Source organism: Schistosoma mansoni (assembly GCF_000237925.1).
Source record: "Schistosoma mansoni, WGS project CABG00000000 data, supercontig 0169, strain Puerto Rico, whole genome shotgun sequence".
Taxonomy (NCBI): Eukaryota; Metazoa; Platyhelminthes; class Trematoda; order Strigeidida; family Schistosomatidae; genus Schistosoma; species Schistosoma mansoni.
The window spans coordinates 372640-396892 of NW_017386056.1; the positions used below are offsets into that span (position 1 = coordinate 372640).

The 24253-nt window shown below is 34.8% G+C and overlaps 1 protein-coding gene across 1 annotated transcript in view; it reads left to right on the forward strand.

Annotated features, from left to right (window-relative positions):
- Smp_020550 (low-density lipoprotein receptor (ldl)) overlaps positions 1-20179 on the forward strand; it is a gene marked incomplete at its 5' end in the record, with an annotated part of 30253 nt that extends 10074 nt beyond the window's left edge. The window contains 6 exons of the mRNA XM_018797031.1: positions 1989-2239; positions 4158-4314; positions 5602-5736; positions 7302-7427; positions 12030-12354; positions 19854-20179. Coding sequence (XP_018646828.1) covers positions 1989-2239; positions 4158-4314; positions 5602-5736; positions 7302-7427; positions 12030-12349 — 989 coding nt within the window. The 3' untranslated portion in view covers positions 12350-12354; positions 19854-20179. The remainder of the gene's footprint in view (positions 1-1988; positions 2240-4157; positions 4315-5601; positions 5737-7301; positions 7428-12029; positions 12355-19853) is intronic.
- Positions 20180-24253: the final 4074 nt, after the last annotated feature.

Genomic DNA, 24253 nt, shown 5'->3' on the forward strand with positions numbered 1-24253 from the left:
AAGATTCAAACAAACAATACCAAGTGAATTCAAACTTCACCTCATTGCACAAGCAAGTGGCTATCAGGACTCAGTAGCTGAGTGGATAACGCGATGGCGTTTAAAGCGAAAAATACTGGGTTTGAGTACCAGAGTGAACATCAACTCTGAGATGCAGGTACATCCAGCTGACGGGCCCCAAATAGGACGAAACGCGCGTCCTACATTCCACTGCTAGCCACTTTCCATCTTTACTTAGTAGTATTAATCCTTAAAAATCACTGTGCATACTGTATATCATAATATCAGAAGAGTTCTCGTCAATAAAAATTAGTGAAAAGAGCAATAAGTGTGTGAGGACGACAAAAGATGTTCATATGTTAATTATTGTTAATATGCATAGGTTGAGAATAAGAATATTCTGGAATAAACAACCAAGAATATAAAAACGGAACTGTTTAGGAGCAATATATAAACGTTATCATTATGCAACTCATAAAAAAGAAATAAACTAACCAAATACATATTAGGTTTCCCATAAAGAAATCTGCCAAGGTTGTACCCAGTGGGCTATTTATATCCATTCCATCAAGTTGACGATATAAGATGTTATTGAATCTAAACTGAACAACTCTAGTACATATAAGTAGAAGCGTGTTGACATATTATTTGTCTGGTTTCTTCTAATGTGATTTTGGTGAGTAATGATGATACATTAAAGCAAACCAAGGAATTTATCAGAAATGTCCACTTATTCTTGCAGTTGAATAAATTGGAGAGTGTCTTTTAAACTGAAGTAGGAGGATGAAAATGTTTTCATTCGGCGTTAAAATCCTAGAAGCTTCTTGCTGGTCTTTAGATAGGACTTCTGACTGTAAAATTTGTTAATAACAACAAATTGTCGATTTCTGCATCATTTTTAAATACTAAAGGAGCTTAGACTATTTTGAATTCTACAACCCAATTTACGTCATAGTCAAGTTTCACTTGTATAACATTTTATTTATCTGAAATCCTAAGATCGTAAAATAATAAAAATTCAGAGGTTAGTATTTCAAGATGGATTTTAAGTGTTAGAAAGCTTGATCATCACAATATCTTGTTTGATACCATCCGAATTTCTTAAGGGGATAAAATTGTCAATCTGCGTATACAACTCTTTTCGGACTACATTTTACATAGTCCCTAATCTATGCACAATGTTATTGAAATCAGAAACGATTGGCTTATTACAAATAAACAAATAGTGATATTACTTGAAATATCTAAGATTGAAAAAAATCAATTCAATATGAGGATTACTCAATGTCGTGGGAATGGTAGTGGTTCCTCATTTGCAATTATAAGTAATAGACGAAGCAGATAAAACCATCAATCTTTGTTGCGTAGTGTTACATGGTTTTATTGGAATCAAATTTTAGATTTCTAATTGGTAAGCAGTTAATTTCAAAACTAATACGTAACTTACTGCTCAGTAGTGTGGTATGGTTAGTAAACAAACTTGACAGTGGTTATTTCAGCTTGTTTCAAGATTAAACACAATGAATATAATCTCTTCAAGCTATCATTCTGTAGATATTCAGTTTGTTAATTTGCTATTCACTTCTAACGTTCTCGCTATTAATGAAATTCCTTCTCTGTATTCAGATACATATAGACCGTTATAAGGTCAGCAATTATTTCCAATACATTATATAAAGAAGTCTTTTTTAAATACAAAACCCGTTCAAGGATTCACTAAAAAGCTCTTGATCAGTGTGAGGTAGATAACTAGTAGAAATCTTAGGAACCCTAAAATATCCGTCAAACAATTGAATATAAACTAATAAACGGAATGATAAAATTGAAAATGTCAAGTTTCATGAAGCTGTTAGGATGACAAACTTGTTTTACTTAACCTGATTTGTAGTTTTGCACAAAATAACAATGAAAGATTGTCTTAATAGTTCACGTGTCATATTTAAATGTTTTCTACTGAATTTCAATTGTTCTGTCTTTTAACCACAAAGGAGCAGTACGAAGTTATGTATTGACAATCACACCTCAGAGATTGACCGTTCGACCATATCAACCAGTAGAGTTTGAATGTTTCGCTGCATCCGAAGATGGACAACCGGCTTCATTTACTCCACGATTTCAAGTCAGAGATTCAAGGATCAGTTTCGAAACTACACGTGTCAGTGAAAACCGTGTAAGATTTGTGTTGCAACGAGGATTGGGTCCAGATCAAAATGGAACGGTTGTTGAATGCCTTTCAGATGTAAGACATAAATTTCCTAAATATTTCAAAGATACACCATAATGGTTAGAGTGCACATAAACTTAATTCATTATTAATTTAGAAATACGTTTTCATCCAAAGCTGGCAGATTTGAATCCTTCTATTCCCAAACGGTTTGCACACAGTATCACCTTAATACGTGTATCATAAGACAGACAAATCATATACCAGCCATAATTATTTACCGTCTCTACGATAAACAGTATTAAACATATATATATATATATATATATATATATATATATATATTACAATTCACAGAATTGTTTAGCTAGTTGTTCCGTGAACATTGAGTAAATAGTTATTATTTTAATTGCCATAGATTTGACGAATATAAATATCTTTTTTGTTTCAAATGACCACGATAAATATCCAAAAGTGATTCAAGAGAATCATTATAAAATATCAAGTGTGCTTAAACAAAACATGATTAGTTAATCTGACGTAACTATACACCAGTAATTTTTTGTACCATTTTTTGAGCTACCTAAAGGTGCCCCCAAATGCCCTGGAACGGCCAAGAGTGGGGAGAGTCAGCTCTCCCTCTCAAAATGCTCTCACATGGCCATGCGTATACAGCGCCACTGCCACGGAAGTCCTACTCACTGCCTTCTCGTGTTGGGGGTGTTGTTTACAAAATCGAGAGGACGAAAAGCGAATGTCCGACGCTTTAACCGGGCTGGTGGACACGGCGCGTCCACCTAGGAGAGTTGGAAAACCCTGGTTCCAAACCAATGGTGCTTTTGGGCTCCAGTATCCTGAGGGAAAAAAATGGCGTGTGAATCAATCGTTGGTCAGCGACTACCATGGGACTGCATCTCTTCACGATGCTCCACTGCCTTGTGGATCAGACCTTTAGGTCAAAGGCTCCGGATGTGGCTCCCTAAGAAAACCACCTGCTTCAGTTTGGGCACGTGTGCAGTATCACAGCCCTCACACAAATCAAATGAGATTTGTGTGGCGCATATATATCTGGTTCCCCCTTGTAGCAATATTTATGTGTTTAAATAAAATAAAAAATCTAAAGGTATTCACCCAGAGATCTATTGTATATTTTGAATAGTTTTCAAAAAATAAATCTAGTTTACGAAGATTAAACGATCCTTGATCAATATTCATTCTTGGTACTTTTAAAATGTTTAATCACTGACTGGAAAACAATAAAAAAAGAAATCTGTTACAAACATCGAACAGAACATTTTCAACTATTGATCATTTACATGAAAAGATGTTTGATTTCTGCTGATTGTTACTTAAATGAACTGATTTCAAATGTTAATGGGCTCCATAGTCTAAGCGGAATAACTTCAAGAATGTTAAATGACAAAAATGTAATCTAATGTATCCGTAAATCATTCGGTTCCATAGGAGAATATTTCAACATTTAGATAGGCAACTAAATGCAAACAATAGTTTGATGAAATGGATGAAAATGATTATTTGTCGTTAAATTTCTTTATCAGTTCATGACAATCGAAAATATTTTATGTATCCCTTAATTTCAATTAGTTATTCATTAGTTGATATCAAATAGTTGAACTAAACTATTTTAAAGTTCTAAGCTAATAAGATACTAAAGATAGACTAATAAAAATTGTCGTGTTTTTTGTTACCATTTAGTGTTCTACTACTTTCCTTGAAGTTTATCAGTTTTCTCATAAAGAGAGAAAGAAAGAACGGAGTGCATTTTATACTTCTAATCTTTTCAATCTTTGTGTGGTCATACGAATCTGATTATAAATTACTTGGATGATTCATTAGATATAACGTTTTCTTTTGCCTTTATGAACTAAAAACAATTTTCAGTAAGAAGACTGAAAACATGAAACAACCGATTATTTGAATGAGATTATTATTGTCCCAGTTTATTTACAAAAATTTTAAATTTTGATTTCAGGAACCAAGTAGACCGGCATCAGCAATAATTACAGTTGAAGATATTTGTCCAGATGGTTCACGTCGCTGTCGTTCTGGTCAGTGCTTACCAGCTGGAAGATTTTGTGATGGAGCAAGGGACTGTGATGATGGTTCAGATGAAGATCCTAAAATGTGCAGTGAGTAGGACAAATAATTTACTGGGTCGATTAAAAAAATGAAAATAAACGTATAATTTAGTTATTAAACTTACCAACCTGTTTTCTGTTATTAAGATTAATAAATTCCGGTAACTTAAATTGTGCCTAAATTTAGATTCACTCTCTTCATATAATTGCTTATATAATAAACTGACCAAAATATTAGGCTTTTGAACTGTACACTAATTATCGAAATAAGAGATAAATAAAACTAATTGTCTAACAGAATATAGATCCTTTCTGATTTATTTTTTGTTTTACCATCTATCAATACTAATCTATACATACCACTGAAGATGTTTAGAAATTTTAGTGATATTCTAATTATTTTCTTCAAAAATCTATATGCTGTACTAGTGATAAAATCATTTTGATTTATTTATGAAACTGTTGAGATGATCCAGAAAATTTCTCTCAAAAGACAAAAAAGGCTCAGGAAACACTAAGAAGCATTTTATCTAATCAGCGTTCACTAGAAGTTTTGCCAGAAACCTCACAAAAGTGAAATGTCACATGTAGAGTTTCTGATTGGTTGATTATTATATTGCTACTATGTTTAGTAGCATTCCAGAATTTTCGGGAAAACCCAAGGACTTCTAAAATACTATAAAAACCCCATATTTTCTGCACATAAATGAACCTTTGGAGTAAAGTGCTTCTCACATATTTTGCACCTTTTCTCTCGTGTTCAAGCTGCTGAGTAGATTTAACTTGGGGTTACGAGAATAGCTTAGGAACCTAGTATAGTGTTTAATTAGCAAGACTTATCAGAAACATATTAAAATATTTGTAGTTATTGACCAACTGTTCTTTGAGCAGTACATCTTCAAACTATTCAAGTCGATAATGTTTATTCTTCTCATTAACACTCAATAAAGTTGAACCTTTGGCGAGGAATATAGTCTTCTATAAACAGAATTATTATCTATATTTCTAATCTTATAAAGTATAGAAAAAATAAACTCTGAAGGGATAATAGATCTAAACAGTATGACTTGGTTTCCAGTATTTCATGAATTCAAATTATATATTGAAAAAAATCATTATAATCGATTTCACACTAAAGAAAATTATTTATAAAGCATGTAAGAGTAATGAATTCAATGATTTTTACTATCAATAATAATGCTAGTGGGCGGCCTATGCTCCTCCACGAGGGTTAATTGGCGTAAGTAAGTATTATAATTGTTAAATAAAAGTTAATATGATAACTTGTCTTTTGTATAATCTTAATATATATATATCTTTACATCAACTATTCATTAGATATTTGTGACCCACTTTCAAGAAAATGTGAATATTATCAAGGAAGAGAACCGATAAAATCAACATTCATGGTACATTGGACTTGTGATGGTGAAAGTGATTGTGGGAATGGTTTTGATGAATCAAATTGTGAAGGTAAAAATATCAATATTTATGTATAAGAGTTTGCCTACCATATATTGATCATCTTAAAAAAAAACAAATAAATTTATTTATTTCCTTAGTTCTTGGATCGACTATGCTAAATATTGATTTATTATTCTGTCAAACCATTTTATGTATGATAAAATGTCTGGGACCTGTTGCTAAGGGCTATCTTGAATTTGTTGACTTTGTCAGTATCCCAAAGAAAAGCCGTATTAAACTTTTGTGATGTTGTCCGCCCCGTTTCCCAGTGCTTCTTAAGTTTTAATTTCATATTGGCGACCAACAAGTGATGTTCTGATGCTATATCAGCTTGTCAGCTAGTTCTCACATCCTCCATCGTCCTCCTGAACTTTTTGTTGATACAGATATGGTCGATTTGGTTCTCCGTAGTGTGATTCGGTGAAGTCCATGTGGTTTTGTGAATGCGTTTATGTGGGAATATAGTGCCGCCTATGACCGGTTTATTGAAGGCACATAGGTTTATAAATCTCTCGCCATTTTCGTTTTTTTCTCCCAGTCCATGTCGTCCCATGACTTCTTAGTATCCAGCATTGTCTATTCCAACATTGGCATTCAGGTCTCCCATCAGAATGGTCAGGTCTGGTTGTTTCGAAGCAATAATTTTTTGAAAGAAATGCGTTTCATTTTTATTGAATTAAAATTACATTTTGTTAGATTTTATTTAATCTACAAAGAAATGGCTGAAAATTAACCATAGAATGTTTGTTTTTTCTGGTGAAGTAACTATTGAATGATTTTCAAATAAAAAGAACTGTAACCCAATGTAACGTTTAAAATTATTGGGAAAGAAATGAATTCATTGAGATTCCATAGAACAAAGCAAATTATCTAAGTCGACAAGATATCTATGAAAAAGTATTTTTATAATGCTAGTAGAATAAGATTTCTGGATGTTATCTTGAGTGAATCCATGATTACATAATAAATAACAAACTTAGAAAAGACAAATCATATTTATACTATACCCTACAATTAGATACTTGATTTTTCTTACTGTGTAATGATAATCAAATGATAGACAGAATAAAATGTTAATCCTTTAGATAGAAACAAAAAAATATAACCTTCATAACACAATTATCACTAGCTTTAGTTAAATGGTTTATTTCGTCTTAACAATTTAAAATTCAACCTTGTATTATTGAACTAGACTAGCGTAAGAGTTATGAATCATGTCAATTATCTCTGGGGATTAACAAAGTGGTTAGATTTTAAAGGCTTTACTATTTTTTCTGAAGAATGTACATTAGTGAAACCATACCAAATAGACATAGTTCAAACAGTTGCTGTAAATTCAAAGACGTTGCCGTAAATGCTATTCCACTAATCCATAAAACACTCCTAGCTAAAATTATTAATGTGTGTTTTTGTGTTCACTGACATGGAATCATTCCGATATTAACGTACTTATCAAATTCTACTTCAGTTCTAAGTATCTCAATTTGTATTCACCAATTTGATCTTTTCATAGCATTTGCAAAGTGTTCATAGCATAAATTTAAATAAAGTTTTTTTTTCAATTCATTTATAAGCACGAGCTTCAGAACGTTGTCAAGATCGAATGTTTAATTGTAAACGAGATGGTCGTCAAATTCCAATGGCTTTTGTATGTGACAAGGATCGAGATTGCAGTGATGGTGAAGATGAATTAACTTGTGGTAAGTTTCTTTAAAACAGACCACTAAGGTTTCAAGATTCAAATTTGGCACTGTTCTTTAACAAAAAACACAGAGCTTTCAAAAATATTTATAAAGATGACAAGCCTAAAATTTCAATGCATCTAAAAGTGTATGAATTCAATACTTCTATTATATCATGTTAGAGCTGATGCTTGAAGTTTTATTAATTTCTGGCCAGAAGTATGTCTTCTATTGCGGGTGTATAAAAAAGTGTTATCCATGGTCATTTAAAAGCTTTAATTACTTTTGTTGATGTACTTGAATTACATTTTTAAAAATACTGTACAGAATTAGAAACAGTTTGAGGATATCGTCAAGAAAATATGATTTTTTCTACAACGACACAATACATTCCCGTCGACAAATAAGTATGAATTGAAAAACCCAATTTGTTCACTATTTTAAAATGAATCTTTGTATAGTATACTAGGATAAGATTAATTTCAGCTACAAGCTACTTCAATTATTAATAAAAATTAAGTTGTTCATTGAGCACTTACTACTTACGCCTGTTACCTCCCATCGAAGAGCATAGTTCGCCCACCAATCCTCTCCATCCAACCCTGTCCTAGATAATCCTTCTTGTTCTTCGCAGTTTCTATTCATCCTTTTCATGTCTTTTTATAATTCCCGACGCAGTGTGTTCTTTTACCTTCCTCTTTTCCGTTTCTCTTCAGGGTTTGCTTTGTTCATTGAGCAATATACATATATTTTTCTCTTTGAAATGCTTATAATTTTAGACTACAAGTTTTTGCAATATACAACAGTATCATGAAATGATACATAAATGGGAATATACAAATGTTCTAAATTTCACTAATACCCTTTGATCGAAAGAAAAAAGTGTGTACACATTCTCTTACACTAATGTTCCTAATAATCAGTAATTAATTACAAAAAGAAATATCTTAATGGATAACTGCATTCAATAACTTCATTATCACACCCTTCAATTATAAATCTCTGACAATTATATCATAATGTCCAAAATAATTTAAACACTTATAAGTTATAAGTGAACTTAGATAATGTCACACATAAAAGAGGAATAAACCTTTGCATCGGTTCGGATACATCCAATATGTGTCATTTGTAAAGTTGACAAGTCGTCTAAGATGAAATAAGAAATTCATCAGAAGGTGGTTAGTTATAATCAATATGGTGAAATCATGTGACAATGTATAATAACAGAAACTGTTTAAAAATCCCTATCATATTCAAACACTAATATTTGTGTTTTAATAAAACAAACGTTATAACAGCTATAGTAAAATCATATGAAACACAAATGAGTAACTAATTAATGATATTTCATTGGAAGTGGATAAGAGTCTATATTATGTAACTTCCGAAGTATATGAACTTAATGTCAGTCAAGGTAATCCGAAGTTGAACGCAGCCATTTGAGTAGAGATGTCGAGTTTCCCTAGGCTGATCCTGACGGTTTCAAAGACAAACATTGCACCTATTGGTAGACTACTTATGATTTGATAAATAAATCTAGAAGGCTTCTAATTTGGTACCATGTTTATTATTCCTTAGCTGAAAAATGATGGTGCTATTAAATCTGCAACATATTTTGTGAACCCACTAACCAATAAAAGGGAGAATAAAGCTGATTCGAATAGAATCCGTCATAATCACTTATCCTCCGTGCATTACTTACGAGTCGATCTAACAATTTCTAATTACCCAATTTTATGATTTGAGACGCTACCACAGAATTTTAATAAACACTAAAGATCATGAGTCGATTGAAGCTAGACCACCATGGAAAAACTGGAAACACTGGATGACCATTTCATCCTATTGTGGTACTCCTCAGCAGTGCGCGTCCACGATCCCGACTCGCGAGATTCGAACACAGAACCTGCCAGTCTCGCGCCAGAGCACTTAACCGACAGACCACTGAGCCGGCATCCAACGGAGGAGGAGTCCCACAATAGAACGAAACGGCCGTCCAGTGCTTCCAAGTTTTCCATAGTGGTCTATCTTCAATTGACTCATGATCTCAACTATATAATATTCCTAAAAATCTCCACAAAACCCCCTTCTGAAAACACTAAACAGTCGACAAGGATGACATTAACTATAACCAAATTCTTAATCAGTTTAAACCTTCCGTTTATTGTTTTAATTGTTCACCATTGATAAGTTCTAAACTAGGACAAGATTCATATTCTGTGTTGTCCAGTTTTTAATAGTTCATTCACTAACATCAAATATGCTTTCCATACAACCTTTAAATTTATATATATATATATACCAGCTACCTGGAAAGTGAATGAGATAAATCAAACATAAATTATAAAATGTGTAAACCAGTTCAAAGAAAATTAATAAATAAAAACAATTATTACATAACCTATTTCTTGGACTTTTGTTTAAATAAAGAATTTAACTATTTATTGTAATAATAAATAAATTTAAATAAGTAACCAAGTATTTAAAATATCTATCCATGATAAGAAAATTTTACCATATATGTCTTGTAGATAATATAAATTTGGTATTTTATTGATATAATTATTATGATGTATAGTAATTTAATTAAACTAAATTATTCGCTAGTCGTTTATTCAACTATAAAGTTAACACTACAATTAAGGTATATACTACTGATATTCACAGATATAAGTAGTATATATCATCACTCGAAAGTGAAATACTTGGCAGTAGAAGGTTAAGAAGATCGAAGAAAAAAGAACTAGAACAGAGAATAATTGATGTGGAAATAAAGGAACAATTAAGTCTGAGACAATTGATTGACATTTTGCAAACGAAATATTTACTGTATGGTTCTCAGATTTTACTAAGAGAATCTGTAATTTTATATTCAAATAGATCCGGTTGTTCCTAATTTGTGTGTTCTTGTTCACTACACAATCCCTTAATTCAACCTGTGTAGTTATTCATACATGTTTTAGAAATATATGTGTTTTCATGTATATAGGCTAACAATGAGATAAAATAAGATTTTAATTTTTCCCACATTATATTATGACAATATGCCTGTTTGCAGGCATAAATAAAATACACACATTTACACAACGTACTCAAAAATTTCAAAATGCAAAGTAAGACTGATACAAGTAGATAGTAATTTAATGGCGAACTTCCACTTTAGATACTTTAAAAGATCAATCAGTTTAAGCTGGTATATCCTTAATGTTAAGTGGATGGAGCAATCAAGAGGAAGCTTTGTATTTAAGATTCATGATTGATGTCACTCCGTAGTTTTGGGAGGCGCCTAAGCTTCTATAAAACTGAAAGTTCCATGCTTTTGATTATCAAATATCCTACTTATCTTTCATACTAGGTGATATAAGTTCATATTTCATGGGAGGTAATAATCCCTTTAAGATTCCGGATGAGTTATACTGTTGAGTACTAACTAGCATGAAATGTAGGTGTACAGCCAGGAAGAAGAAAACAGTTCTAATGATATGTTTTCCCTATTAACAGACCGAATAAACCATACAAATTATTATATAAATTTAATAACACTAACCGAATTTTCATCAAAATAAATTAGTTTACGTTACCTCGAACCTGGTTCATTCAATTTGATTATCTTCCAGATTAAATAGAATTTATTTCTGTTAGATGTGTAATGATAATTAGATTGGTTATTATTATCATGGTTGTTAAACTTAACGAAGAACATATTTTGGTCAGAAATTGATATTTGATCCTGAATTCCAAGCTTAGTGAAATGGCTCCTAGTACATTATAATAGTACGTATTCAGTCGAGAATAAAGAAAAAGGTCTCTTATTAATTAAAAAATTCATAAGCTTCTAGCCTATTTCAAATAAAGAATTCATTGTTTAACCTTAAATTAATTGATGATAAGTGGCGTAGATTACAATGATAAGTCATTTAGAATAATAATAAACAATATGCGTGGTTAATAGATGCCTCTGCCTAATTACCAGTCATCAAACTGAGTTCATAATCAAATACTTAGTGGTAAATAACAAAAGCTTTCATTGTTTTGTAGTAACCATGAAAATGATCTGATCAGGTTCGAAATAAGCTGTCTTAAACAGTTTCACGAATATTTTACTAAAATATCACCTAAATTATTATTTTCCTCTAAAAGGGATGCTTTAGAATCTGTAGTATATTCACAAACGTAGTCAACCGTGGATATATGAAGATAACCAACTAAGAACTTTAGACTTACTTTAGGTGTTTTCTGTCAATTATGACACGATTTAATTAGCAACCGTAAAGAATCATACACTTGATCATCTATTAGTATAAAATTAGTGAATATAAACTATGCAACAGTTTCATGTGTAACACTATTACTCCTATCAAGATTTGAGTATCAGTTTTTTCAAGGCCCAACAACTGCAAAATAAAGCCAAATATTTCATCGTGTTTACCTAATATTTCTATTCAAGGAAATGTGACTCACCACAATCCCTAATCCCTTCATTTAAAACAAACGGTCTGAGTGTCTATAATATTGCCGTTAAACAATTGTTTTTAAAAGCATTTAGTTCATATCTTAATATTATTCTTGTTTGATTACTTTGAATAACTAATTTAACTGGTAATCACTACTTTATAGCTCCACCAATGATTGCAGAACCACGCACTACACGTTATTCTGTTCGTAGAGGTGATACTGTAGTACTTGTTTGTGAAGTCACTGGCAATCCTGTACCCTATGTGATATGGCGCTTCAACTGGGGATGTCTTCCTGATGAGCCTAGTCGTTTCAGAATAAGCAATGTACCCAGAAACTGCGATTCACCAATGCCAACTGTTGTGAGTACCCTGACAATTTCAAATGTAAGACCAGGAGACGATGGAATTTATAACTGTGAAGGTCTTTCAGGAGCTACTCGAGCGTTATCCAATGACTTAGTTGTCATGATCGGAGGTTAACTATTGTAAGTGGTCATTTTGATTGTCTAACATCCTTTTTAAATTCCTTGTTTCGGAAGCTCATATATTTTCCATGTTTCTAAACGAAATTCATCTTAATATATACTACATATTTAAATCTGTGAATCCAATAATATTATCCCTTTATAAAAAAATTAGCAAATCTTCCGAAGACCATGAAAAATTTGATGTTATTTGAGCTTTGTTAGTGTTAATTTTAATCGTTGTTAGAGGTGAATATTGAAAATATAACTTTATCCATACAAAAAGGATGTGCAGTATAGGGTAAATACTCCATCAACAAAATGTTCAGCTATTTACTTACTTATGCCTTTTACCCCTAATGCTGCACAAATCGCCAACCAAATTTTCCAACCAACTCTGTCCTATGCTCTCCTTTCCAGCTTTTTCTAACTGCTATTCATTCTTTTCATGTCGGCCTCTAAGTCCTGGAGCGACGTGTCCTTTAGTTTGCCCCTTTTCCTTTCGCCTTGAAGATTCCAAGTTGGGACTTGCTATGTGGTGCAGTTTCATGATTTCCTTAATATATGTTCTACCCACCAACTCTATCGTCTCTTCCTGATTTCCTCTTCGGATGGAAGCTGGTTTGTTCTCTCACACAGCAGACTGTTGATGATGGTATCTGGTCAACGGACATTGAGTATCTTGTGTAGATAATTGTTTAGAAATACTTTTAACTTTTTGATGATGCTCATAGTAGTTCTTCAAGTCTCATTTTCATACAGTAGAACTGTCTTGACGTTCATATTGGATATTCTGGAATTGATTTTGGTTGAGATTTGTTTTGAGTTCCATATGTTCTTCAGTTGTAGGGATGTCGCCCTTGCTTTGCCGATCATTTCCCTCACATTTGCATCAGATCATCCTTATTTACCAATAATGCTACCCAGATATGTAGAATTTTTCACATCTTCCGGAGCTCCTTCATTGAGTGTGATTTAGTTGGTGCTGGTGATGTTGTACTTCAGTATCTTGCTTTTTCTCCTGTGCATATTGATGTTTGTTGCTGTAGAGACTGCTGTTGCACTAGCTGTCTTCACCTGAATGTTTTCTTATATACAGGACAGAAGAGCTAGGTAATCTGAGAAGTCCAAAACGTCTAGCCGCACCCAACTCTCCATTGTATTTCATGTTTTCACTGAGATGTGAAGGTTTTCATAATCCATTCAACAACCATAAGAAAGAGGAGAGGTGGGAGTGAGCAGTCTTGGCTGACACCATTCATCAACTTCAATGCATCTATGAGCTGCCTCTTATGCATGACTTTGCAATTCGGTCCCTCTTCGGAGTCCCGTATTATGTTGACGATCTTTTCACGAACACCATAATATAGTAGTGGATTCCACCTAATTATCCTGCCAACACTATCGAATCCTTTCCCATATTGAGGTACGTTAATGTATAGTGATGAATTCCATCCAATCTATTGTTCATCAATAAAGCGCGATGTTCCGATTCGGTCTATACATAACAGATGATTACGCAATCCTGAAGTTGGAATCCTTTGGTTAAATATAAAAACCATATGTTCAATACTCCATTTGCAACTCCTCCATCAGTTTTCTCCAACTTCATAGCTCGTTTATCGCTATAACAATTACTCTCTTTTTCCGTTCTCTTCGACATGACTTTTCCAACCTTCTGCTGTCAGGCATACCTTTTTTGATTGACAATATATACTACTTATGTCTGTCGACATAAGTAGCAAACACCACACTACTACTTCCAACTCTTGATTTGTCTGATGACCTTGCTGATTTATTGTTAATAAAGAAAATTGTATTAGAAGGTCTGTAAGTTCTGTTTTGAGGCCCAATGCGTATAGTGGGGCTGGACCAGTCAATTGCTCTTCAAAGTGTTCTATCCACCTAGTCCGCTGTTCTTAAATAGCAGTGATTGGCATGTCTTATTTGTTCTTGACTGGTCTCTCTGGTTTACCATATTTCTATGCTAGCTCCTTCTTTTTATTATAAAGTTGTCTCATATTTCACTTTCTTGAATTGTTTATTGCTGTCGTTTACCTCTGTGTATCGGCTTTCTCTGCTTTTGTTTATTTATTGTTGACTGCTATCTCCCTGACTTCTCTTCCTTGGGTATTGTCCAGGATGTCTGAAAGGATTCATCCTTTATGGTGATGCTTGTTTGGCTCCAGCACCCAATGGCGTGTAGAAATTGTTGCTTCTTTAATCCCTTTCCAGTGTGCTTTTTGTAGTGGTTCTCACTTCTTCCAATAGATCTCATAAGACTTGGGAGTTGTTGAGAGCTGTTTTGAATTCTCTGAGCTTGTTAAGATGTAGACAGAGGGGTGTATTAAACTTTTGTGTTGTTGCTTGTCCAATTTTCCAATGCGTTCTTATCTTTGGTTTCAGCTTGGCCACCACCCGATGGCGATCTAAAGCTATATAATCTCCTCTCTTTTGTTCACGCATCTTACATGAACCTTTCCAGTCCATATCGCTTCATGATTTATTTCTACTCAGTGTTGTCTATATAAAACTTAGTGTTCAGGTTTTATATCAAGTTGGTCAGCTCTTTTCCTGAATAGTTCTCTACGTTGACCTTCAGCCTCACAAAACTAATTTTTAACCCCTTCATTGTCATCATTGTTGAGTGTTCAGCAATGGATCATATTCACTCCCAACTCATCCTCCTCTGCTTTGAAGGATATCTTGACCGTTGCGAAGCCATGAGATTCCCATCCGGAAGCGTTTTCTTGCTTATTTTGACAGCACCAGCTCAAATCCTTATGTGTATGATACATTTTCCTCTTCATTACTAAAATAAAGCGGCTTCTCTTCCAAAGCTAGTCTTTGTGTTCAGCTTGTGTACAACTGGTTACACTTAACCTGAGCAAAGCTAATTAGTATCTTCTGGTTTCCGCCACTATTTGAATAGTCTTCGCGGTCTTCCACATTGTGTGGACCCTCCATGTACCTACATTGATTGTCACTGTGGTCATCAGCATTGTGGTTTCTGAAATATCTTGACGTTTAGCATGATACGTCGTAACTCTTCTGAGTGAAGACCTAGAAAATCGCAGAACAGAGTGTAAATTATTTTTTTCTGGTCAGCGCATTTTTAGTGAATTTTCTTTTTACGGGATGAGGTTGCCAACCTCATACCCAACTCATTGTTGCCCGTATTCGGGATCAGCAGTAATCCTAGAAGGGTTCCAGGCGGAGTTTATAGAAAACTGACAAACAGATTCACAACTATAAATTATCCGAAAAATTCAAATCACTACATCAAAGCTCACTACTTTTTATCAATGTTCAGCTGGAACTTCAACAGGTATTTAATCTATCACTCTTATTTCTCGGTGTGAGCATCTAACTTTGTCTACAGAAGGCAATGATTCATATTTCCCCATTCATTTATTTAGGTATTCAGTGGAACGAACAACTGGAATCACCGTTGATGCGCGTTTGAACACAGACATGAGTAGTGTTCATCAGTTACGACGTCAGATTACTTACTTACTTACTTACGCCTGTTACTCCCAATGAAGCATAGGCCGCCGATCAGCATTCTCCAATCCACTCTGTCCTGGGCCTTCTTTTCTAGTTCTATCCAGTTCTTGTTCATTCTTCTCATATCTGTCTCTATTTTTCGGCGTAATGTGTTCTTTGGTCTTCCTCTTCTCCTTTGACCTTCAGGATTCCATGTGAGGGCTTGTCTTGTGACGCAATTAGGTGATTTCCTCAAAGTCTGCCCAATCCACTTCCAGCGCGTCTTCCTGATTTCTTCCTCCACCGGATGGAATCTGGTTTGTTGTCTCCCACAGTAACTTGTTACTGATAGTGTCTGGCCATCGGATCCGAAGTATCTTGCGTAGACAACTGTTAATAAACACTTGTATCTTCTGGATAATGGCTTTCGTATTTCCCCACGTCTCCGCCCCATACAGTAGAACCGTCTTGACATTTGTATTGAAAATTCTAACCTTGGTGTTGGTTGACAATTGTTTTGAGCTCCAGATGTTTTTCACTTGTAGGTATGCTGCTCTTGCTTTGCCGATCCGCGCCCTCACATCTGCATCTGATCCACCGTGTTCATCAATGATGCTGCCCAGATATGTAAAGGTTTCCACATCCTCCAATGCTTCTCCATCAAGTGTAATTTGATTGGTGCATGTCGTATTGTCTCGGAGAGTCTTGCTTTTCCCTTTGTTTATATTGAGACCTACTGCTGCTGAGGCTGCTGCTACACTGATCGTTTTCTCCTGCATTTGTTGTTGAGTTTGTGATAGAAGGGCCAGATCATCCGCGAAGTCTAAATCGTCAAGCTGCATCCTGCCTGTCCACTGTATCCCGTGATTTCCTCCAGATGTTGACGTCTTCATGATCCAGTCGATCACCAGGAGAAAGAGAAACAGTGAGAGTAAGCAACCTTGATTTACACCGGTCTTTACTTCAAACGACTCGGTGAGTTGTGCTCCGTGGACGATTTGGCAGTTTAGTCCACCATAGGAGTTCCGTATGATATTGACTATCTTCTGAGACACGCCGTAGTGTCGAAGAAGCCTCCATAGTGTCGTCCTGTCCACTCCATCGAATGCTTTCTCGTAGCCGATGAAGTTGATGTAGAGTGATGAATTCCATTCGATTGATTGTTCCACAATGATATGTAGAGTTGCAATTTGGTCTGTACACGATCTATCCTTACGAAATCCAGCTTGTTGATCTCGAAGTTGGGCGTCTACGGAATCCTTCATCCTGTTTAACAATACTCTGTTGAAGACTTTCCCTGGTATTGAGAGAAAAGTGATGCTCTTGTAATTATCGCACTTACTGAGATCGTCTTTCTTTGGTATCTTGATCAGAAGTCCTTTTTTCCAGTCTATTGGTACTTGTTCTTCATCCCAAATCTTACTGAAGAGGATGTGTAGTATCTTGGCAGTTACTGCTACATTTGCTTTCAGTGCCTCTCCCGGGATGTTGTCTGGTCCCGCTGCTTTGCCGCTCTTGATTTGTCTAGTGACCATGCTGATCTCTTCAATTGTTGACAGGTGGGCCAACATCGATTGGGAGGTCTGTGGGTGCTGATTCGATGTTGGGTGGGTTCAGTGGAGCTGGTCGATTCAAGAGTTCTTTGGAGTGTTCTACCCACCTGTTTCATTGTTCTTCAATGTCGGTAATTACTTTGCCTTCCTTGCTTTTCACTGGTCTTTCTGGCTTACGGTAATTTCCAGCAAGTTTCTTTGTTGTATCATACAGTTATCTCATGTTTCCCTCTCTTGCAGCCTTTTCCGCTGTCATCACTAAACCTTCCACATATTTACGTTTGTCGGTTCTGATGCTCCTCTTCACTTGCTTGTTTGCTTCTGTGTATTCGGCTTGTGCCTTGGCTTTTTCTGCTCTTGTTCGGCTGATATTGATTGCTGCCTTCTTGTTCCTCCTTTCTTCAATTTTATCCAGTGTACCAACAGTGATCCATTCCTTGTGGTGGTGCTTCTTTTGGTCCAGAACCTCCTGACATGTTGAAACGAGTGCCTCCTTGATACCTTTCCAGTTGTTCTCCATGGTAGTTTCCTCTCCATTGAGTAGATCATGAAAGGCCTGGAACTTGTTGCTGAGGGCTGTGTTGAATATTTTGAGTTTGTCAGCATCTCGAAGAAAGGCCGTATTAAACTTTTGTGATGTCGTCCGTGCCGTTGTCCAGTGCTTCTTAGGTTTTAGTTTCATCTTGGCGACCAGCAAATGATGATCGGATGCTATATCAGCTCCTCTTCTAGTTCTCACATCCTCCATCGTCCTCCTGAACTTTTTGTTGATACAGATATGGTCGATTTGATTCTGTGTAATGTGATCCGGTGAAATCCAAGTGGCTTTGTGTATGTTTTTGTGTGGGAATATGGTGCCACCTATGACCAGTTTATTGAAGGCACATAGGTTTGCAAATCTCTCACCATTTTCGTTCCTTTCTCCCAGTCCATGTCGTCCCATGACGTCTTCGTATCCAGTGTTGTCCTTTCTAACCTTGGCATTGAAATCTCCCTTCAGAATGGTCAGGTCCTTGGTTGGGCACTTCTCGAAGATCGACTGTAGCCTATCGTAGAATTCGTCTTTAGTGTCTTCATCGTAGTCGTTGGTAGGCTCATAGCATTGGATGACGTTCATTGTAATGCCCTCTCTCTTTGTTTTGAAGGAGGCTTTGATGATCCTTGGTCCATGAGATTCCCATCCAATAAGTGCATTTTGTGCTTTTCTGGACAGCATCAATGCAACTCCTTGTGTATGTGGGGCGTTTTCTTCTTCATGACCGGAGTATAACAGAAGTTCTCCTGAAGACAATCGTTGTTGTCCAACCTGCGTCCAATGTGTTTCGCTGACTCCAAGCACCTCCAGGTTGTATTTTCTCATTTCTGAAGCAATTTGGAAGACTCTTCCGGTTTCCCATATTGTTCGGACATTCCATGTACCTATAAAAATTGTCGCTCTGGTTGTAAGAAGGTGCATCGGCCTCATGACTTCTGAAGGAACTCGGAACTCGGAGGAATTCAGAATTTACCTCCTTTTACTCCCAGGGCAGAGTTTGAATGGTTTGAATGATTTTTTCTGGTTAGCGTTTTTTAGCGAGTTGATTTTCTACGGGATGGGGTCGCTAACCCCATGCCCAACCCTCCTCCTTTACCCGGGCTTGGGACCGGCAGTAACCCCTAGAGGAGCTACAGGAGGAATTCAGAATTTACCTCAATATTCCTTAATATTTAGTACAATATAATCATGCTGAAAATCACAGTATGATTGTTTATTTGGTTACCTGTAGAGATGAGTTCAACTTTATTATAGTTTTCATCAAGCATTGACTCAAAGTCTTATGATCTGAAAGTCATTGTTTTGCTTGGTCGTCGCTGTTCTCTGGTGTGGTCTACTTATATCCATATAAGTAGTATATGGCGATGGTCAGACATAGCATGTATTTTGGCAGAAGACCGATAAGGAAAGAGCAGGAATGAAACGCAATCGGTACGAAAATGCATGAACAATGAAGTCAGAGAAGACGGACTGATATTTGCAGAAGGAACATTTAAGATTGAGACAATTGATTGTTATTTTGCAAATTAACTGTTTGCTGTATGGTTATCAGAATTTAGTGAGATAGTCTGTAATTTGTGCATACATTCGATTGCCCCCACTCGTATTCCTATTCGCAACAGTTCAACCTGGATGAGTTTTAAACTAGTAGAAAGCAGTTACCAGCTGCTGTCTTATGTTCTCTGATCTATCAACTAGATTTTGTTTATGATGTAAAATAACTAAACACTAAAAACAACCCTAAAGGTAAACAATATTAACACCATTAGGAATAACTTCTTAAGTAACCATTCATCTTATATTCACCAAGAAAATCGATGATTAACTTAATAATAAACAACTGAATATGAATCATATTCATTTACCATGTATTTCATAACTGGTATATAACACACTTTCTACACAATCACCTTTTATTTCTTTTCTATGCCTTTTTTTCTTTTTAGTTATCAGGTTTGATGAAAAAGCCGATAACAACTTCCAAAAACAAATACAAAAAATTGAATTTATTTAAACAAAAGAAGAGACATTTTAGAAGTGTTTTTTTTGTTTTAGTTAATAATATTCTTACTAAGTTTCAATTTGTTTTGATTCTTTTCAAAAGATAATTAAGTAAACAATTTAAACAAACAAATTTTCTAAGTATATATATATATATATATCAACAGTTGAAAAAAAACATTTAGCTATATTCAAAAACATTATTTATTTTACATATTTATTTATCAATTATGGTATGAAAATTGAATGATTTAAATCATAAATGAAGTTACAGTTCAATGGATCAATTCAATATTTAATTATGAATTGCATTTTTTTTTTAAATTTTGGCTAATTACATCTAGTAATTTTACATTTCCAGATAATATATATAAATATGATTATATACTGTCAGTTTATTTTGATTATTTGAAGAAGAAAAAAGAAAAGAGGAAAATAATTCAAATTTGCATTGAATGTGAATGGTTTCTATGGTAACACAAAATTGATAATAGAACTGTTGAATGCTGAAGATTTTGACGAACAAATGGTATATATATTCTTCAACACGAATTTTTATTATTTTTTTTCCGCTTAATAATGATGAAAATTGAGTTATTAATCTTAATTAATTATAATGTTATTTTAGAAATATTTATGCTTAATAATATATTTTCTCATGTTTAAATAAAAAATGCTAATATTTCTTTAAATTTATCATGATCTAACTTTGGGGATTCTGTTTCTTAGACAACTAATTGATGTCTCGTAATAATAACCAAGTATCCATGACGATTCATACTTAGTAAACGCCCTGAAATACATAAAAAAAGATGAGTGAAGTTCGAACTACCTGTCAGCAATGCTTTTCAAACATCTAAACATAAGTTGGTTAATGGTAACCATTTAGATTTGTATTAAAAAAGTGTTACTACATTTTCGGCAAAACTTTGTATTTTGAGCGACATGGTTTTACATAGGATCTTCCATTTTCTTCTTCGACATCAACATCAATACCCAATTCAGGTGAAAGTGAGTCTTTCAGAATTACACTATAAGAGCTGAAGCAGTGTTTTTTTTGACGATTATATTTGCTACTGGTTGTGTCTGTAAGCTCCGACAACTTTGTGTATCTTTAGATTCTAGTCAACTGTTTTGTTCGGTTAACCTCCAATCATGTCACTCAGTGACCATTTTCATGTGTTCGGATAAACTGGGTCCACATTCATATGATTTTCGGCTACAGGCTGAACCAAACATCATACTTCGCTAGGTTTTCTAACATTTTTGGAATTTTCTTGGACCACATAGAACATGAAATCATTACTTCTGTTTAATAGGAACTATTTGAGTAAGCAGTGTTATCTGGTCATTAGTTAAATAGTATTTTCAAACTACGAGTGCATCAAAATGAAGTACATCTGAGCCAATTTACATGGCAAAAGCTCCGGCAAACAGAACACCTTCAACAACATTATACAACCGACAGAAAGCTTAATGTCCATATCGTCCTTTAGCAGAAATACGTTCAGTACCAATTACTGATTATGTAATTAGGTTGACGGATTAATTGAGTAACCACTACCCACAGAAAGTGGGAAAAAAATCAAAGTGCCAACAAACTATTTTGAAATCATGTGAGTTTGATGAACATCAAGATAAGGGAACCACCACAGTCAAGTTTTGAAAATCTTACTGTACAACATCCACAGTTCAGTTGTCGGAGATCTTTCTGAAATGGGATGGCAAAGAGTATTGACCCTACTCATCCGAAAACTGGAAAATTCTTTAAAATTCATTGGAACCGAACATTTGGACATATCGAACTATAATATATAAAGTTAAAAATATATTTGATATGTACATCTACATTAATATGAAAAATTCCACCCTTTACAGTTCACTCCTAATAATGATCCCCATAATCGATGTCGGTCCAGTTTGCACTCACCCATTTGTATATACCCTTATTAGGACAAATTTAATCTAAGCACAGTGTCCGATTGATAGCTTGACACCCCTTGAACTAATAAATAAACTTGACAAAAAAGAGCAACGATATCAGACATAATAATTCAAAGGCTATTATATAAACTAAAACTACTTACCATCAAGCTTTTCGCTTTCTTTAAACACACCTATAAACCAGCTAGGTAATTGGAAAACACTCTACTGCACTCCATTTTCAAAAAATAACTCTATTTGGTCCTTAAAACTATTGCCCAGTAGGTTTACCTAACATAATTGTCAAAATTCTAAAGAGGTTATTTGAATACAACTATTTAAGCAATTAAGCGAGATCTCGGCCTTCCAAAGAATAGCATGTTTTCGAAATTGGTTACACAGGCTTCCAAGTTGTTAGTGGTAAAGAAACATCCGCTGGTATCCTAGACCACAGGTTATCAAAAGATGCAATCTTCACTCACTTCAGTGACTGTTATGATAAAGTTCCGTGTACCCGGCTTCTGAGTTAGGCAACACTGGGGTTGGGAGTAGTTTAATGCCGCATACAGTCGGCTTCCTAATTGTTTGTTTTTAAAACGGTAATTAGCAGAGTCTCGCAGTGTAGTCGTTTATGCATAAATAATATCTGTAGTCATTTATTCCATCCAATCTTGATATTTGCAGGCTATGAGGTTATACAAACTGAAAGAAACACTATAGAGCTCTAAAATGCCACAACAAATTATTATAATTATTAAATACATGTGTCGAATTAATTCTTTTGCAAACAAATAATAACTTTGGGGGTGATGTCACTCAAGACTCGAATTTCGCTGCATAATGCTAAGTGGAAGCTGTTTCAAGAACTTTGAAGAAATATATGGCTTGTTAAATCGCCAGGATACGAGAATGTCTATGACTTTGAGTAAAATAATTGGTCACCCACATTTTGAGTGAGCTATGCGAACATCCATCCCCTGCCCTCAAAAAGACTGTGATCTGCTAGGAAACAGCTAAAAATTGGTGAATAAGTCTCTGACCTCTTGTATAATGAACCAGATAACATTGTACAGAAAGACTCTGGGTGACTTATTCACCACTTTCAACCTATATAACGAAAGTCACGAATTAATATTTTTTCGTTTATGTAGCCCTCAGGAACAGTGTATTTATAGCCTAAGATACACAGTATGATCTGAAAACCTGTCATAACTAGTGAAGTACTATATGGATTGTATGGATTGCAATTGACTGCTTGATTTACTTGGTTAGTGTGGCCAAGTAACACTTCTCACAAATCAAGTTTACTAACGTGCAGCCTCAGCGAGGATACATTAAGAAATAGGGTATCTGGTAAGTCAACTGTGGGCCGTTTCACACATAAAACGTGAAAGACCTCCCAACAAAACTCAACGATGGGTCATTTATGGACCGATTAAATCAAGCTGAACTATCAGGACTATTCAGTACTAGCTCGTTATCAGTTACTCGTCAACTGATTACCGAATTTTTTTATAGAATCATCTAAGAATGAAAACTTTTACCTTAACACATGACCACCGCTCTTTCAACAAACACATTTGGGGACAAGGCTTTTTGTGGCCCATTATCTGACTCCTATTTGATCGTACCCTGATTACTAACGAAATACACATGTCGCCAATCCTCGTATATAATTATCGATTTAACTGTTGTTAGCGAATAACGGAATTAAAGTAATTCAAATACAAGAATATAGGCGTGTGAGTCAACTCGATTTAATCAAGTGTGAATTGATATATATAGTCAGGAAAAAATAAGTTACAGACATGTGATGAGTAGGATAAGAAATGCACATGCATATGCTTGCATAAGAACAGTCAAGGTTGGTGTAGCTGTAAATAATTCCCCAAAATCAATAGCTCATTAAGTGTTCGACATTGGATGCTGACCATGTTGTTTAAGTGGACTTGTTTAACTGAAGGCTTTCGGTCATGCATCCGTACCAGATCACGTTTCAACACGGCGTGGGACACAGCTCCTACGTTTCATTAGCCAGCTTATAGAAAAGGTCCTCGATATATTGGTAACGAATCAATTATATCTTTCCTGCCTCTTCTCGTCTGACTTCTGATTTCTATCTGACTGGGAACGATCGAATATAGAAGGTGCTACTGGTAGCTAGTTGTAAAACTAGAACATCCGTTGCATCATCATTGGTGAAACCGACGTGATCTGGCACACCAAGTCAATATACTATGAGTCTGTTCCATTTTGGAATATTATTATTGTTATTCTTTATTTGAATTTTGTATGTTGTGATATACTTTTTTTCGCGAATTTTTTTTTCCGGATATATTTTAATTAGACATTTTTCGTTATCTATATTACTATGACGGAACACTCACCCAAGGTTTTTAAGTTAAAGTCTATTCCCCCTATT